The following is a 16,891-nucleotide window of genomic DNA, read 5'->3' on the forward strand; positions in this document are numbered from 1 at the left end:
ATTTAAAGCCCTATAAAAAGCTACATTAAAATAAATTGATAATTCTCAAACTTGATCTTTCTTTCAGCATCATGTCTTCTTTCTACCCAACCTCAGAAGTATTAGTGAGCAGTAAGTGGTCAGAAGATAATGAGAAGCAGGGTGCCTATATAGTTGGCTGCAGTGACACAAAGTTGGTAGGGTTCTGCCATCTAATTTTAAAAAGTTAATTCACAGATTCTTTAGACTTTGCAACTGAAGGTTATGGAACCTTCATGTATATTGTCTAGTTCACATTAAGATCTCATTCTGGGGCCAGCTGAGGACTATAATTGGTGGCAGTCTTACTTGCTAAATGATTGTGGTATTTGGAATGCTATTGAACGTGACATGAAATTTTAAAAACTTGTTTGTAAAATAATATGCAGACTGAACTTAACAGTCTACATTAGTCAGAGTTTGTATTTTTTGAAATTAGAGCAAATGATTTTGATTAAAGGAGTAGTTATGTTTTTATTTGTTTTAATTCAGAAGATAACCTAGAATGCCCTTTTTAGAATTCAGACTTAATCTGTTAGTAGTAATAAGCATTTGGAAATTATCAAATAGGGCTTAATAATACTCTTTGAAGTTTATCCTGTAAGTTAAACTTACCTTTCTCATTGTACAGTAGCTTCAGATGGGAAAGTTTTGCTTCTACTTCTATAGAATTATAGGATCTTACAGTTGGAAGGGACCTTACAAGTTGTATAAATGTTATTTCCAGTAAGAGATTGTATTAAGATATGTATGAAGCTGTCTTCTTTCTCCATGTGTATTGTAAATAATGTTTTGCTTTAAAATATTTTCACATCTTAGTCTTCTGTTGTCTTTTCTACAACATAAACTGTCCTTATACAGGTGATTTTGTCTTCACTTAAGCCCAAGAGAGTCGTCTTCCCTGTCTTTTTTCCCCTTTCTTTAATTCTTAATTTTTCTCTTCTTTTAATGAGAAGATGAGAGTAAAAGAATTAAGGTCCCTTTCAGCTCTAACAGCCTATGATTCAATTTAGATCATTTGATAAGGATAGATGATATATATAAAATTTTATGGGTTGATACATAAGAAATTCTTTTAGTAATGCCTCCCTAATTCTAGTTATTCCGTATTTTTTCTTTTTGCTTTTGTTCGTTAAATTGATAAATGAATAATTCCTCTTTAAGTTCGTTTTCTTGTTCTCGTATTGAATAAGGCAGGTTTTTATAGACCTTATTTCTATTCCTGTTGTTATCTGAGCTGCATCATGCCTTGGATATCATTATAACTTTTTAGCTAGTTTTCTTGCTTCAAGCTTGTCCCCTCAAAAACTTTTTAGATTTCAGTGAGTTATTTTCTTGCCCTAGAACTTTCATTGTTTTCCTGTGCCTATAGCTTAACATCTGCTTTCCACAACTTAACTTTCATTGATCTCCTGTTGTATAATTCAAAGCATGATTCTGAGCTGCATGCCTTTGCATTCCCTAATATGAATTTGGACTGGTCTTCTCATGGTATTTTGATTATATTATTTCACGACTAAGCTTGTGTTTTTCTTGCTCTCCTGCCCCCAGCTTATTACCACTGTGAACTTTACTTTATTTACCTAAATTCTCCCATTTCAAGTCCTGCCTTCTCCAAGAGGTCCTCAGCAATAAATTTGCCCAGCATACATCTCCCCTTCAGATTATCAAAATAAAATCCTATGTAATCTTCCCATAACTCTTACTATTTCACTTATTCTAACCTTGTTTTATTATGGTTTTACTTGCTTTGTCTTTTCAATGAGTAATAGATTGTAAGCTCTTAGAGGGCAGAGGCTGTGATCTGAACTTTTAAGAAGTCTATAGTGCTGAGCACAGTTCTTGGCACATCGTGGGTGCTCAGTAAATTACTTGTTGAATGAATGAAACAAACACAGATACTCTTTGCTACAATGTAAGCCTGTAGATTAGTCAGTTACATGTAACTGTTTTCAGTAGTTACTTATGACTTTACATTGTTACCACTTATTTTTAGAGTCTGCCTTTACCGTTGATTTTTCATTTGACAAAAATGAAAGATCAATAAGATGCAATACATAAGTAATTTTTGTTTGGTGAATAAAATTAAAGAAGTTACTTCCATTTACTTTAAATTACAGGCAAGTGTATTTCTGTCTGTATGACTTCATTGGTGATCATCTCTTTAAGTTTTACCACATATTTTTCCATACCCTAGGGAGAAATGATTTGAAATATAGGCCTTCCAGAAAAATCCAGTATATTGGTATCTTAGATTGATCTGACTATGACTAACGTTATAAGTTGATTTGTTGTTGCTTTTAAGTTATTGTTATTTTGGGGTGTTCACAAAGTCCTTCCCGTGTAATTGGACATTAGCCAGTGACAAAGAGATTTTTTTTTTTAGGTTGTCTACTTACAGACTGTTGAATCTGGGTAACTTTCTTTATGCATTTATATTACCCAGGTGAGTACATTTTAAAAAATAGATTGACCCATACCTAACATGTTGGTATAACTTTAGGCCTATGAATACAGTGAGATTTTGATAGGTTTTAGTTCCATTGTTTTTACATAGCAACTTATTTAAGTCTGAATTCATTCAAAAACTTCAGCTAGAGTAGTATTTCTAAGGATTACTTGGAGAGATGTTAAGGAGACTATGTCATTTTGAAAGAATGAACTGTACCCCTTTACCCCTCTGAGATTCACAGGGTGCAGTATTTTCTAAAGATGTCAAGTTTTGCTGAAGCCTTTTAAAACTTTTTACCTAGTGTGTTCAGTTTTATTTGGCCATCTTTCCCTCCCCCACTTCTGCAGTTTCCATTACTGCCCCCTTTGTCTGTTTATTTTGCTTTGTCTATCACATTGCATAGAATTAACATTGCCTGAAATTTAACATTTTGTGAGAAATGGTAGGTTGGGAACACTTACCCATTTAGTTTGCTTTTTAGGAGAAAAGGTCATATTAACACACATAAATGTATGTGTGTGTGTTAGTCGCTCAGTCGTTCCTGAATCTCTGCGACCCCATGGACTGACTGTAGCCTGCCAGGCTGCTCTGTCCTTGGAGTTCTCCAGGCAAGAATACTGGAGTGGATTACCATTCCCTTCTCCAGGGTATCTTCCCAACCCAGGGATTGAACCCAGGTCTCCTGCATTGCAGGTGAAATCTTTACCCTCTAAGCTCCCAAGGAAGCCCAGGGCAACATTGAAATTAGTAAGTAGTAACACACATAAATGTAACAGCTTGTAAAGTGCAACAAATGTATTCATTAATGGTGGGATCAAAAAGGAAAGTGAATAAAAGGACTTCCCTGGTGGTCCAGTATAGTTAGTGCGTGCTTTCACTGCAGGGGTAGGGGTACAGGTTCCACCCCTGGTGGAGGAACTGAGATCCTGCATACCATTACAAGGCACGATCCAAAATAAAGGAAAAAGGAAAGAACAGATTGCAACAGGCTAACTTGTTGGGTTTTAATTGGATTTATTAGAAATTTTGATGGCATTACTTCTGGTCATTATGAAGTAGTATATCAGTAGATAGTACAGATTTGGCACATATATATGTACACACAGCTATGTACTAGTATACTAGAGTTTTTGTAGAAATAATTGGCCTAAGTTGTAAAGGTTTATAAGTAGGAATCTGTGGATATACAATGTCTCATAAAGTTGTCGTTGGTCTTGCATTCTTATTTCCTGTATCCATACCTTCATGTTTCCATTGTCAGTTTAGCCAGTAGACACTAAGCCTCTTCTTAACTATGGATCAGGACAAAGACGAATGCTGTATGTGTACCCTGCACTCAGGGAACTTAAGGAATTACTCAGATGCCTGGCCAAACTGGGTTTTCTCATCTTTCAACTGCTGATTGGATTGTCATGATAGTTGTAGATATCTGGATATTTATTGAAGATGACTTTTTTATTTGCTTTTTTCTCCCTAGTCAAGTAATCATGTTTCTTCTGCTTATTAAAAAAGGTTCGTTGTAGTTAGTGATCACTAAATACGTGATATTTTGCATGTCGGGCTTGAAAGAAAATCAGCTTCTTTTTTAATAATCCACTGCGCAAGGACTAAACATGCCAGCAAGTGAGAACTGAGTTGAAATGTATGTAGTTTGCTTTATCTTAGGATTTTTTTTTTTTTAACAAAATTTTCATCTCAGTTATCTTAGATTTATTTTTAAAACAATTTTCATAATTCGCTCCTAAATCTGTTTGGGCTAAGACTTTCTAAATTTTAATTAACGAATGAGCATTAAGTTTATGTTTGAAAACATGGGCTTGGTATACTTTATTTGGTCCTCAGGTATCAAGAAAGTTGTTAATTCTCAGAAAGATGATTTGATGATTTTTTAGTAGTTTTAAGATTATTGCATATTTTTTATCATATTTTTGTTAAATAAAACGGACAGTTACTGTTTCTTTTGCAGATGTAAGGACTAATCATAAAGTTGTCTACTACAAGTGTTTGGAGTCTCTGCTATATCTGTGTAATTAAGTTTCATGTAAACAAATATAAAGATTTAGCTAGATGCAATATTAAATCTAGTTTAAAGCATTTGGAGTAGTAGTAGTCTTATGTCCCTCTTTGCTTGTGTCCTAGAGGACTTGAATCCAGAAAGAGGCTTAGTTGACTTTCTAGAGTAAGTTTTATAGAATCTTTTAATTGTGTGTGACATGAAACACCACAATTTGTGTGTGTGTCCCCAGTATGTTTAGAGCTTTTTAAAAACTAAAAGTTCAAAAAAAAAAAAACTAAAAGTTCATTTTTATTCAGGTCCTTTTTAAGTTTTTGTGTCATGTATATTTCCCGTACCTTCATATAATAAGTTTGGGGTTTAACCAGAGACAGTGGACTAAATATTTTAAAATCCTTACTTGCCCTTTTTTCATATAGTTTTGTAAGGTTTCAGTGAGTAGAACTGATACCTAATCTGTGTTAAAATCATAATTTTTATCACCATGTTTGTATATAACTGATTTATATGCCCTATTGAATTTGATCCAACCAGACTAAAAAGTGGATTGGCTAGATGAATGTCCAATTTTAGAGAGGAATAATAAGGATTAGAGAGCTGAGTGACTTGTAAAGTGACACTGAGGAGCCAGCACTAAATGTGATCCTTAATCTAGGATTGACTTCTTGTTACTTGTTTTGATTCCTACTGAAAGTGATGGTTTTACAGTATTACTAGATGTCTTTAAAGAACTGAAGTTCCTATGTAACAGATAGCTAGGGAATAAAGAAGGGGCAACATGAGGGATACTTTATGAGTTGGAGAGCAGTTGTAATAAAACAGCTTTCATTTATTGAGTGCTGCTTTAAGTGCCTGTGTGTATTCATGTATTATTCCCTTTAATTCCTACAACAATCCTATCAGACGAGTACTATTTTTCTTCATATTGTGGGTGAGGAAATCGAGGGTTAAGGAAAGTTGCCCAGGGCTACACAACTGGGGTAGGAATTCTGGCAGTCTGATTCCAGAGTATACTTAATAGCTGTACTAGGCTGCTTCCTTGTATTGCTGTTTGAGATTATGCCATTACATTACACCTTAGAATTCGAAGGAATAGTGTTTTACTTCAGTGATTCTAAAGTCTCCAGGTTAAAAGAATTTAGCAAACTAATAATGACTACTGGAAGTTGACTTATTAAATGGAAGATTTTACTCCATGTGGAAGCAGTTTTGCAATTATTGTCTATTTTTTTGTTTAAATGTTATATCAGAAAGTGACAGATGTCTGGAGTTTATGTATAACTGTAGATGAAGAGGAAGTCAATGATTGTCCCAGAATGCAGCCACTTATTTTGGGTTGTTAAGAATATGCTTTAAACAGGTATTTCTATTTATTTCCAATTGAATGAACATTTAGTTCCATTCAAAGATGTAGTTTTCACATTTATTCAAAACTTAATATTTTGCATTCATATATTTGTATGTAAGGTAAGTTAGTGGTAAAGAGATCAGCCCTGGGTGTTTTTTGGAGGGAATGATGCTAAAGCTGAAGCTCCAGTACTTTGGCCACCTCATGCGAAGAGTTGACTCACTGGAAAAGACTCTGCTGCTGGGAGGGACTGGGGGCAGGAGGAGAAGGGGACAACAGAGGATGAGATGGCTGGATGGCATCACTGACTTGATGGACGTGAGTTTGAGTGAACTCTGGGAGTTGGTGATGGACAGGGAAGCCTGGCATGCTGCGATTGATGGGGTCGCAAAGAGTCGGACACGACTGAGCGACTGAACTGAAGTTAGTAGTGTAGGAAATAGTTGTCTTTAAATACTATACTTACTAGGCTCTGTAGAGTGTGTTGTAGAATTAACTTTAGCACATTTAAAAGGAACCAAGTATAAAGGCGAGACTCAAACTATCTAAGTAATCAGTTTCCTGCTACAAGGGGAGCAAGAGTGGTTTTTTAAAAGTCAACCAAATCCAAGAGTTAATATTTAGACAAAAAATAAGTTAGGTTGTGTGATTTCTTTCCAACAGGAGAAACTTCAGGAAATAATTATGAAGAAAAGAAAATCTGAGGTGCCAACATGAAGATGTGCACTTATGTTTTCATATCATAATAAAATTGGGCTAATTTACATTTGTGTAACTAATTTGCTATAGCATTAACAGGATTGCTTTTATTACTGAAATTTTTTAAAAATTAAAGTATCTAGAGTGATCAATGAATCATGCTTGTTTTTGTCTAACATGAGAAATTTTCTAAACTAGGATACTAAGAATGACTGAGTGGATTGTGTGGTGCTTCCTAGTTTTTACTCATTTTTTAATTTTCTGCAAATGGATGATTCTTCTGAGAATTTTCAAGAGATTTTCTTGATTTAACTTTTATCATTAAAAAAATAGAAACAAACATGACACAAATCATTGCCTACTTTGAAAAAGCATATCAAGTTGTGTATGAGTTATTTTTTTTAAGGTGCCAAAGTGTCCATTATATTTAGATGCTTAATATTTTAGGCAATTTAGTTTATATCTCACGTATGCCTTTCACCCTTCTCATTCTGTCTTTGTCTCCTAACAACTAAAAATTCTTAATTATAGCACTTAGTATATTTGCTAAAGTAGCTTAAGTAGAAATTTGTGAAGCTCTACAGGGTCATTTGTAATTTTATAGTGTGCTTCTCAGGAAGCTTAGTGTAAGCTACCACTTTGAAGCTTTAAGAGGATCTGGCTTATGGAATTTGTTGTGGCATTATTGCAGCAACTGTGCAAGAATTGTTCCCCTTAACCATTTTGAATGAACATCCTGTCTTCGTTGAACTTAAGATCTCATTATTGATGAGAAATTCCATTATATGGTGTTGGCCAGAGTTTGTTTGGATTTTTGGAAAAATCCAAACTCTTTGGCCAACAGAATATTACATGCCTTGAGTGAGAAAAAACAAACTTAAATGAGAAGTCTATGGATAAAGTTAGGATGCCAAAGGGCTGTTCCCTGCCTGTGAAGCAAGAGGTAATCTGCTGTGTAAAAAGGAACAGGAAAGCAACTCAAATGTCTCGACTTTGCTAATTGGGCAAAGGGAAAGGCAAAAAGTCACTTCTGAGGATTTAAACCACAAGCCATTTCTGTCATAAGCTTGCAGCCTAGATTCCCATTACCATTGTGGTGTTAAAACAAATAAGTAACTTAGAAAAATTTAATGATCTCAGATTGATGATGCTGCCAAATGAATGGCGTCAGTCAACACAAATCCTCCAAAAGAATTCAGCTTCAGTCAGGTTGACACATGCATCTCCATAGTAGGTGTATCTTAGAATTAATGCAAAGTAGAAATCATAGCAGTTCCACAAAATAGATCTTTCAGACTTCGAGAAACAAGCTTTTCTATGATGTGCAAGTCTCTGGAAGAGCTCTTAATTTTATCAGATTATTGTAATAGTTTTTCATGTGAAACAGTACTTTGCTTATTTATATTTTTGTCCCTTGGTTTCAAGTTAATAACATCACAGTTTAGCTTTAGAGTTAAATTAATGATCTGTTTACTTTTAGAGGGCTTCTCAGGTGGTTCTAGTGATAAAGAACCCACCTGCCAATGCAAGAGAGATGCAAGTTGGATGCCAGAGTTGGGGAAGATTCCCTAGAGAAGGAAATGGCAACCCAGTCCAGTGTTCTTGCCTGATACTCAGTTGTACATAATTTAAGAATCTTACCAGTGTTTGTTAATGTACAGAGATTCAGAGGGAGAATTTAACTTTTTATTTGACATTAAATTTCATCATGTAACCAGTAGCACGACTACTAATCTATAAAGGCAAATTTTTGAGATGTTTTAAAATCTGAAGTGTGGGAAGAAGAACAATTGAGAGAACTCTGTCAAATTTCTCTTCAGATATTGTTTGCTATCTCATTGACCTGGTCTCTAGTAAAACTTTTGTTATATGTAAGCCCTTTTGTGCTTTGTTTTAAGATGGGCTTTGATCACGGTGTCTTAATGAAGTAGAGTATTTCAGTTTGCAATTAAATTTATTTGTATAGTTGTTTGTACTGCTGTCATGTGGAAATACACTATTGCATGATGGAGATTTTATCCCACTTTTAAAATGTCTTCAATCCTTTTTTAAGAAGTAAAATTAGGACAGAATTCTTTCAGTTTGGTTGTTTAATTTTAAAGACATCATTCCAGAAGGTTTGAAAAGTAGAATGAGAAATAACCCGTATTATCATTTCTGGTAAATTTTATTCCAGATTTTATGGTATGTACATCTGTGTTTGAAAATTTTAATCCTAGTTTATACACTGTTTTGATTATGACTTTTTCCTCTTAACATGGAGTTGTAAGCGTTTTACATGTTGCCAGAAAAGTCTTTGTAGCTACAATTTTGATATTTGCTTAATGTGGAATTTATTTTTCTTTTAATTGAAGTCTAGTTGATTTACGATACTGTATTAGTTTCAGGCGTACAGTGCAGTGATTTGGTTATATGTATATATGTATATTCTTTTTTTAATTCTTTTTCATTATAGTTTATTACAAGATGTTGAATATAGTTCTCTGGACAGTACAGTAAGTCCTTGCTGTTCATTTTATATATGGTAGTGTGCCATCTCATATTCCCAATTTATCTTTTCCCTTCAGTGTCTTTAATTCTTATGAGAAAAGACTTTGGTTCATTTTTCTCTTAAGTTTTTAAACTTCAGTTTCTCTGTTTGGCTTAGAATCCTACTTTGGGGATGTGTTACTAGCTTTTGATTTTATATACAGACCATTTTAATAGCAGGCCATTTCTCTCTGTTGTCTGCTGTGCTTCCCCTCATAATTTGTTACTTAGTTCTTTAAGAATTCAAACATACTTTGCTGTTAGCCTAAAGCAGAATTAATTGTGAGGGTGTATCTGTTGAAGGAAGGAGGAGAAAAAACCTAGTTCTGTTAGTCATGGGGTTGTAGAGGCTCGTCAATAATTTGTTTTGAAATCCTGTACTTTAAAAAAAGAAAACATTAGGCACATGCTTTCTGTCAAGTTCTTGTTTAGTGATGTTTAAACAATTTATTGAATGTTTTGAGGACTAAAAAGGCCTTTTCTGTTAAATTTTTTCATCCATAAATACCATGCAACTTCATTTTAATGATACTTAGCCTGGTTTTGCATCATTAGTTGACTGACTTTCACAAGTAATAAACATCAATGTTTGAGTATTCTCCTCTACTTTCAGTAGGCTTTATATGTTCCTGTTGACCAATATTCTTCTTTTTTGTTTTTCCTATTTTTTAGATTGTTCATTTAATTTGAAACTGCTGAATAAGTGGTTACCTTGTTCCAGTACCTGTGATTGTTTTATATAATTTTATCTCTCTTCATGTTTTCCTTACATTTGTTCATATTAAAATTATGGTGTGAGATTGTACTAAATATGTGACAAATCCTTTGGAAATTTGTGTCAATTTTTGTGATTTTTATTCATAGTTAGTAGTGAAGATTCATTCATAGGTTTGGATGACAATCATTGGTAGATGAGATTAAGCCACCAAGCTAATACTTTCTTTCTTCAGATATGCATGTGTATATGTGCTTTAAGTTTTTCTTTATAGATTTGAGTTTGAAAAGTCTATTACTTATGTATTTGTTTAAAGTCAGTGAGTTGTAAGCACCTTTCACTTAGAGATTTTTAAAAGACCAGATGAATATGAAAATTATTTAATACAGATATTAAAAAACAAAGGTGCAAAACACTGAAAAAAAATTTTGCCTTGCTCCAAAGAAGGGTGAAAAATGTTGATTTTGAGTTAAAAGGAAATTAATATTCTTAAATTTTAGGTTACAAATAACACATAATCTAAACTTTTATATGTACTTGTTAATTATGATGACACACACATAAATAGATTGTTAATAAAATAACTTCATTCATTCAACAAGCACTTACTAAGCATGCTATTCATACAGTATAGTATTCATTGGGTTTTAATCTTAAATTGTACACAGTTGCTTTAATAACCAGATAGATTCTTAAAATCTTACTAGGTGCTTGGGTCTTACATAGTAATCGTTTTTTACTTTTGTTCTAGATGCCTGGAATGATGTCTTCAGTAATGCCTGGAATGATGATGTCTCATATGTCTCAGGCTTCCATGCAGCCTGCCTTACCGGTAATCTTGTCAAAATAACTTTTTGTGTGATGTTTTGATTTCTTTTTGAAACAGCATATATATTTTGTAGGCATTCATGTTAGTCATTTAAACGCCTCCGGAGTACAATAAGATGGGAATTAAAAGGACTCTAAGTTTTTAGATTCCAGGCATTTACATTTTTCCTATATTTATAATAGATATACATCCTTAGTTATAATACATTAAGCAAGTCTAGAATTCTGAAAAGCATGATTTGTTAGCTAGAAGCAATTAATTGCTCTGCTGCTGCTGCTAAGTCGCTTCAGTTGTGTCCAACTCTGTGTGACCCCATAGACGGCAGCCCATCAGGCTCCTCCGTCCATGGGATTTTCCAGGCAGGAGTACTAGAGTAGGGTGCCATCGCCTTCTCCGATTTAATTGCTCTAGTAGCAGTCTAATCTTAAACAGTAGGCATATGCTTTACTGAGTGCTGATTAAAAGTTGATGTGATGTGATTTAATACTGGATCCTAAATTTAGAAATCAGATTTCATTTGAAATCCACAATTCATGAGACTTCAGCTATGGCACATTATTTAGAAAATTCTTGAATAATTTTATCACCCTATTAGACAGTATTAGATAGTATAGCAATATAGAAATCATTATGATATTAAAATTAGTGTGACTTATTTATTGGTTAGTTTTAATGAACAGATGTGGCATACACCACTGGGATAGTAAATTTGCAGTGACTTCTCCAAAACCCCTAGGGGCAGATACATTTCAAAGTTTGTTTTTAATATTGTAGTACACTGCATATAGTATGTAATAATTATGTATAAATTGCCCACAGGGTCTTGGCCAGTGCCCTTTAATTTCTAACACATATTTCTAAATCAGAACATAGCGATGTTTATTCTGATGTGGAATAAATAAGACTAAAGAATTCCTATTACTCAGGATAGCTTTGGCCACTGTAATGAGTTTTGATGCCAAACTTAAAAGGTTTTCAGCTTTTTGGATCTTAGAATTGTGGGTCTTTTATATAATTGATGATCATATAAATAAAACATTTAAAGTGCTTCAGTAGCTGCAGGTTACTGTTTTGTTTTTAACAATTTATAGCAAGCTTAGGGAACCAAGATCACTAAAACTTAACCAAAATTTTTGAGTCAGTAACTAGAGAATTAATACAGAGAAGGGGTTGATTGACTATGCTTTATGAGGATTGTGTATAAAATACAGTTTGTGCAAAGTAAATGTTACTAACTTCACTTTTTCTTCTTATAGCCAGGAGTAAATAATATGGATGTAGCAGCAGGTATGTATACCATTTATGGTGATATACTAGACTTAATATAGACAGTCACAACTGTCCTTGAATGAGGACTAAAACAATGTCTCTTGGGCATTATAATCAGCTCCCTTTTTTTTTTTTTTTTTTTTTGTATAGCGTTCATAATTAAATCCATAAGAAATTGTCGTAATTTTAGGTATGGAGTTCTGGGACCAGATTTGGTATACAGGATATACTTTGGCCCATACAATGTTTTTAATTTTTTAATTAGTTGCTAACATTAAAATCTGCAGGCTTATATAAAGTTGAATTTATCTTTTTACACAAAGATTGAATTTAAAGTTGGATGATCTGTACTTTTAATATTTACAGTGGTCCTCAGTACAGTAGATACTCAAATTTGAGTAAAAAATTCTGCTGCTACTGCTAAGTTGCTTCAGTCGTGTCCGACTCTGTGTGACCCCATAGACAGAAGCCCACCAGGCTCCCCCATCCTGGGATTCTCCAGGCAAGAACACTGGAGTGGGGTGCCATTTCCTTCTCCAATGCATGAAAGTAAAAAGTGAAAATGAAGTCGCTCAGCCATGTCTGACTCTTAGCGACTCCATGGACTGCAGCCTACCAGGCTCCTCCGTCCATGTGATTCTCCAGGCAAGAGTACTGGAGTGGAGTGCCATTGCCTTCTCCAAAAAAATTCTGGTTGAGTCCATATTTGTATTCAGCAAACCTTGTGGAATGGGATAGGGACTACATACTTCAGATATCAAGCATGCACTCTCAGCCTTCTGGACTACTTCAGTCATTTTTTTGGTACCTGCTTGGTCTGTGTAGTTTGTAAGTCCTATGATAATGCATATTTTTTTCCAGCAGGTTACCTATGAGTGTTATAAATAGTATGACTTTAATGTATAATAATAATGCTTCAGTTATACACAAGTAATGTTCCATGTATTCTAGATGGTGTACTTTGTCCCATGATTCTGCCAAAACATTTTTTCTTTTTGAACATTATTAGTTGAAACATGTTAAAATGCAGTATGTGGGTTTATATGGGCCATAGTTGATGTTTTTAAGATGTTTCATGGATTTTATCATTTAAGCTATAACTATATTCTGATATACTTTAGAATAGTATTCTAGGTCTATTTAGGTATCTCGAGCTGATTACTATTACCCTAAATAATCCTGAAAAATTACCTTAACATTTTCTTTTTAGTTTTTAAATGCTCGGGCTCTCTTACTATTATTTTCATACTAGCTCCTTTTGATTGCTGTTAGTATCTATGTACTTAGTTTTGTTTTCTTTTTACAGTCATTGTTTGTTTTTTATATACAATTTTAAGCTACTTGTTTGTAAAGTTAAAGATTATTTGTATGAACTTTGTAACTAATGTGGATTTCCTTTTATATCTTAAGAGGGCTTTGGTAGTAGTTTAAGATAGTACCATCTAATAGAACTTTCTGAAAGGAAGGAATTGTTCTATAATCTGTAGTGTCATATATAGCCACATGTAATTATTGAGTATTGAAATGTGGCTAGTGCACAGGAGGAACTGAACATTAAAATTTTACTTAATTTAATTTAAATAGGGATATGTGATAGCCAAAGGATACTATATTATACAGCATGTGTTTTAGAACCTAGATAATTGAAATTGTCATAAACCTAAAGCATAGAGGGCTTCCCTGGTGGCTCAGGCAGTAAAGAATCTGCCTGCAATGCAGGAGACCTGGGTTAGATACCTGGGTTGGGAGGATACCCTAGAGAAGGAAACAGCTACCCAATCCAGTATTCTGGCCTGGAGAATCCATGGACAGAGGAGTCTGGCAGGCTACAGTCCATGGAGTTGCAAAGAATCAGATACAACTGAGTGGCTTGCACTTTAAAGAATAGAATCAGAGGTCTGAAATATTCATTACTATACACATTCATTACTATCAGTAGTATAGCAGAGAAACAGAAATTAGTCAAGATGGGACAGCTATAATAAAAGGAAGAGGAGAAACAGAAGGCAAGCTGTTAGCTTCTCTAACAGCTGTCAAGTGAATTCATAGATTGAAAGTTCAAAGTGCCAGCTTAATTCTGAAAGTGCTTTGCACTATAGATGTTTTATTTTTGTAGGAGAGAGAGCAAGCACATAAGTCATATGGAACAGTCTTAGGATACTTAGTGTGATGGTATGAGGAGAAAAAGTAGTATGAATAAATATTCTAAAACTGTTAACTCAAGGACAGCATGATTTATCACATTGTAATACTCTTCCCCCAATTTTTTTTTTAGGTACAACTTCTGGCGCAGTAAGTACCTTTGGAATATATTTATTTCATTATAATTGTTTACCTGTTACATTGATTCTTATTTCTTTGTATTTTAAATGTTATTTATTATTTACTCTTGGCTGTGCTGAGTCATCTTTGTTGTGCAAGTACTTTTTCTGCTTGCAGCGTGTGAGGACTACTCTCTAGTTGTGGTCCATGGGCTTCTTGTTGTGGTAGCTTCTCTTGTTACAAAGCATGGGTGGAATAGTACTGACTCAGTAGTTGAGATGCACCAGCTTAGTTGCCCCAAGGTGTGTGGAGTTTTCCCTGACCAGGGGTCAAAGCTATGTCCCCTGCACTGGCAGGCAGATTCTTAACCACTGGACCACCACGAAAGACTGATCCTTATTCTGTGAGATCATCTACTCAGTTGAACCCTTTTCCTTTCTTTTCTCTGGCAAAGTTTGAAAAATTGTTTGATTGATTTTAAAAAATAATTTTCCTGGGACTTAATGAGAGATTATTGTTGTTTAGTCACTAAATTGTGTTCAGCTCTTTGCAACCCCATGGACTGCAGTTCGTCAGGGTTCGCTGTCCTCCACTCTCTCTCAGAGTTTACTCAAATTCATGTCCACTGAATCAGTGACACTATCTGACCATCTCATCCTCTGCTGTTCCCTTCTCCTTTTGTCCTCAATCTTTCCTAACATCAGGGTCCTTTCCAGTCAGTCGGCTGTTCGCATCAGGTAGACAAAGTATTGGAGCTTAAGCTTCAGCATCACTTCTTCCCATGAATATTAAGGATTGATTTCCTTTAGAAGTGACTAGCGAGAACTCCTTGCAGTCTAAGGGATTCTCAAGACTCTTCTTCAGCACCACAATTTGAAAGCATCAATTCTTCAGGCTCAGCCTTCTTAATGATCCAAGTCTAACATCTGTACATGACTACTGGAAACACCATAGCTTTGACTCTTACCGACCTTTGTTGGCAAAGTGATGTCTGCTTTTTAATACACTGTCTAGGTTTGTCATAGCTTTCCTTCCAAGGAACCAAGCGTCTTAATTTCATGGCTGCAGTCACCATCTGCAGTGATTTTGAAGCCCAAGAAAGTAAAATCTGTCACTGTTTCCACTTTTTCCCTTTCTGTTGGCCATGTAGTGATGGAACCAGATGCCATGATCTTAGTTTTTTGAATGTTGAGTTTTAAGCCAGCTTTTTCGCTCTCCTCTTTCACTTTCATCAAGAGGCTCTTTAGTTCCTCTTCACATTCTGCCATTACGAGTGCAATCATCTGCGTATCTGAGGTTGTTGGTATTACTCCCAGCATTCTTGATTCTAGCTTGAGATTCATACAGTCTGGCATTTCACATGATGTACTCTGCATATAAGGTAAATAAGCAGGGAGACAATATACAGCCTTGTTGTACTCATTCCCAATTTGGAACCAGTCCATTGTTCCATGTCTAACTGTTGCTTCTTGACCTACATACAGGTTCTCAGGAGACAGGTAAGGTGGTCTCTATTCTCATCTCTTTTAAGAATTTTCCACAGTTTGTTGTGGTCCCCACAATCTAAATCAATGAAGCAGAAGTTGGAGAAGGAAATGGCAACCCACTCCAGTATGCTTGCCAGGAGAATCTCACAGACAGAGGAGCCTGATGGTCCATGGGATCACAAAGAGTTGGATACAACTGAAGCAGCTTAGCACGAGCAGCACATGAAGCAGAAGTAGATATTTTTCTAAAATTTCTTTGCTTTCTCCATGACCGGCGAACCTTGGCAATTTGATCTCTGGTTCCTCTGCCTTTTTTTAACCCAGCTTGTACATCTGGAGTTTCTCGGTTCATGTACTGCTGATGCTTAGCTTGAAGGGGTTTAAGCATTACCTTGCAGGCGTGTGAAATGAGTGCAGTTGTTCATTGGTCTGAATATTCTTTGGTATTGCCTTTCTTTGGGATTGGAATGAAAATTGACCTTTTCCAGAACTGTGGTCACTGCTGAAGTGAAGAAGTGAAGTGAAGTCGCTCAGTCGTGTCCGACTCTTGGCGACCCCATGGACTGTAGCCTACCAGGCTCCTCCATCCATGGGATTTTCCAGGCATTAGTACTGGAGTGGGTTGCCATTTCCTTCTCCAGGGGATCTTCCTGACCCAGGGATCAAACCTGGGTCTCCCACATTGTAGACAGGCGCTTTACTGTCTGAGCCACGGTAAATGTTTGGATTTTAAGTAACTCAGTTGGAATTCTATCACCTCCACTAGCTTTGTTGTAGTGATGCGTCTTAAAGCCTACTTGATTTCACACTCCAGGATATCCGGCTTTAGGTGAGTAACCACCTAGATCATCTAGATTTTTTAAATCATCATAGTTATCTGTCTGGGTCAGTAAGACCTTTATATATATATATATAGTTGTTTTGTGTGTTGTTGCCTCCTTTTAATCTCTTCTGCTTCTGTTAGGTCCTTAACTAGGTCCTTAACCATTTCTGTCCTTCATCGTTCCCATCTAAGAAGGCCTTCTTATCCCTTTCTGCTGTTCTCTGGAACTCTGTGCTCAGTTTGGTATACCTTTACCATTCTTCCTTGCCTTTTACTTCTCTTCTTTCCTCAGCTATTTGTAAAGCCTCCTCAGATAACCACTTTGCCTTCTTGCGTTTATTTTTCATGGGTATGGTTTTGATCACTGCCTCCTAAACAGTGTTATACCTCTGTCCGTAGTTCTTTAGGCATTCTGTCTGTGAGATCTAACGCGTTTAACTATTTGT

The 16,891-nt window shown here is 35.3% G+C and overlaps 1 protein-coding gene across 10 annotated transcripts in view; it reads left to right on the forward strand.

The window, feature by feature from the left end:
• PRPF40A (pre-mRNA processing factor 40 homolog A) overlaps positions 1-16,891 on the forward strand; it is a 58,882-nt gene that overhangs the window by 3,915 nt on the left and 38,076 nt on the right. For all 10 annotated transcript variants that reach the window (XM_061437895.1, XM_061437881.1, XM_061437888.1 and 7 more), the window contains exons 3-5: positions 10,527-10,607; positions 11,861-11,891; positions 14,149-14,165. In XM_061437895.1, coding sequence (XP_061293879.1) covers positions 10,527-10,607; positions 11,861-11,891; positions 14,149-14,165 — 129 coding nt within the window. The remainder of the gene's footprint in view (positions 1-10,526; positions 10,608-11,860; positions 11,892-14,148; positions 14,166-16,891) is intronic.

The sequence above is a fragment of the Bos javanicus genome, chromosome 2 (assembly GCF_032452875.1).
Source record: "Bos javanicus breed banteng chromosome 2, ARS-OSU_banteng_1.0, whole genome shotgun sequence".
NCBI classification, from domain to species: Eukaryota; Metazoa; Chordata; class Mammalia; order Artiodactyla; family Bovidae; genus Bos; species Bos javanicus.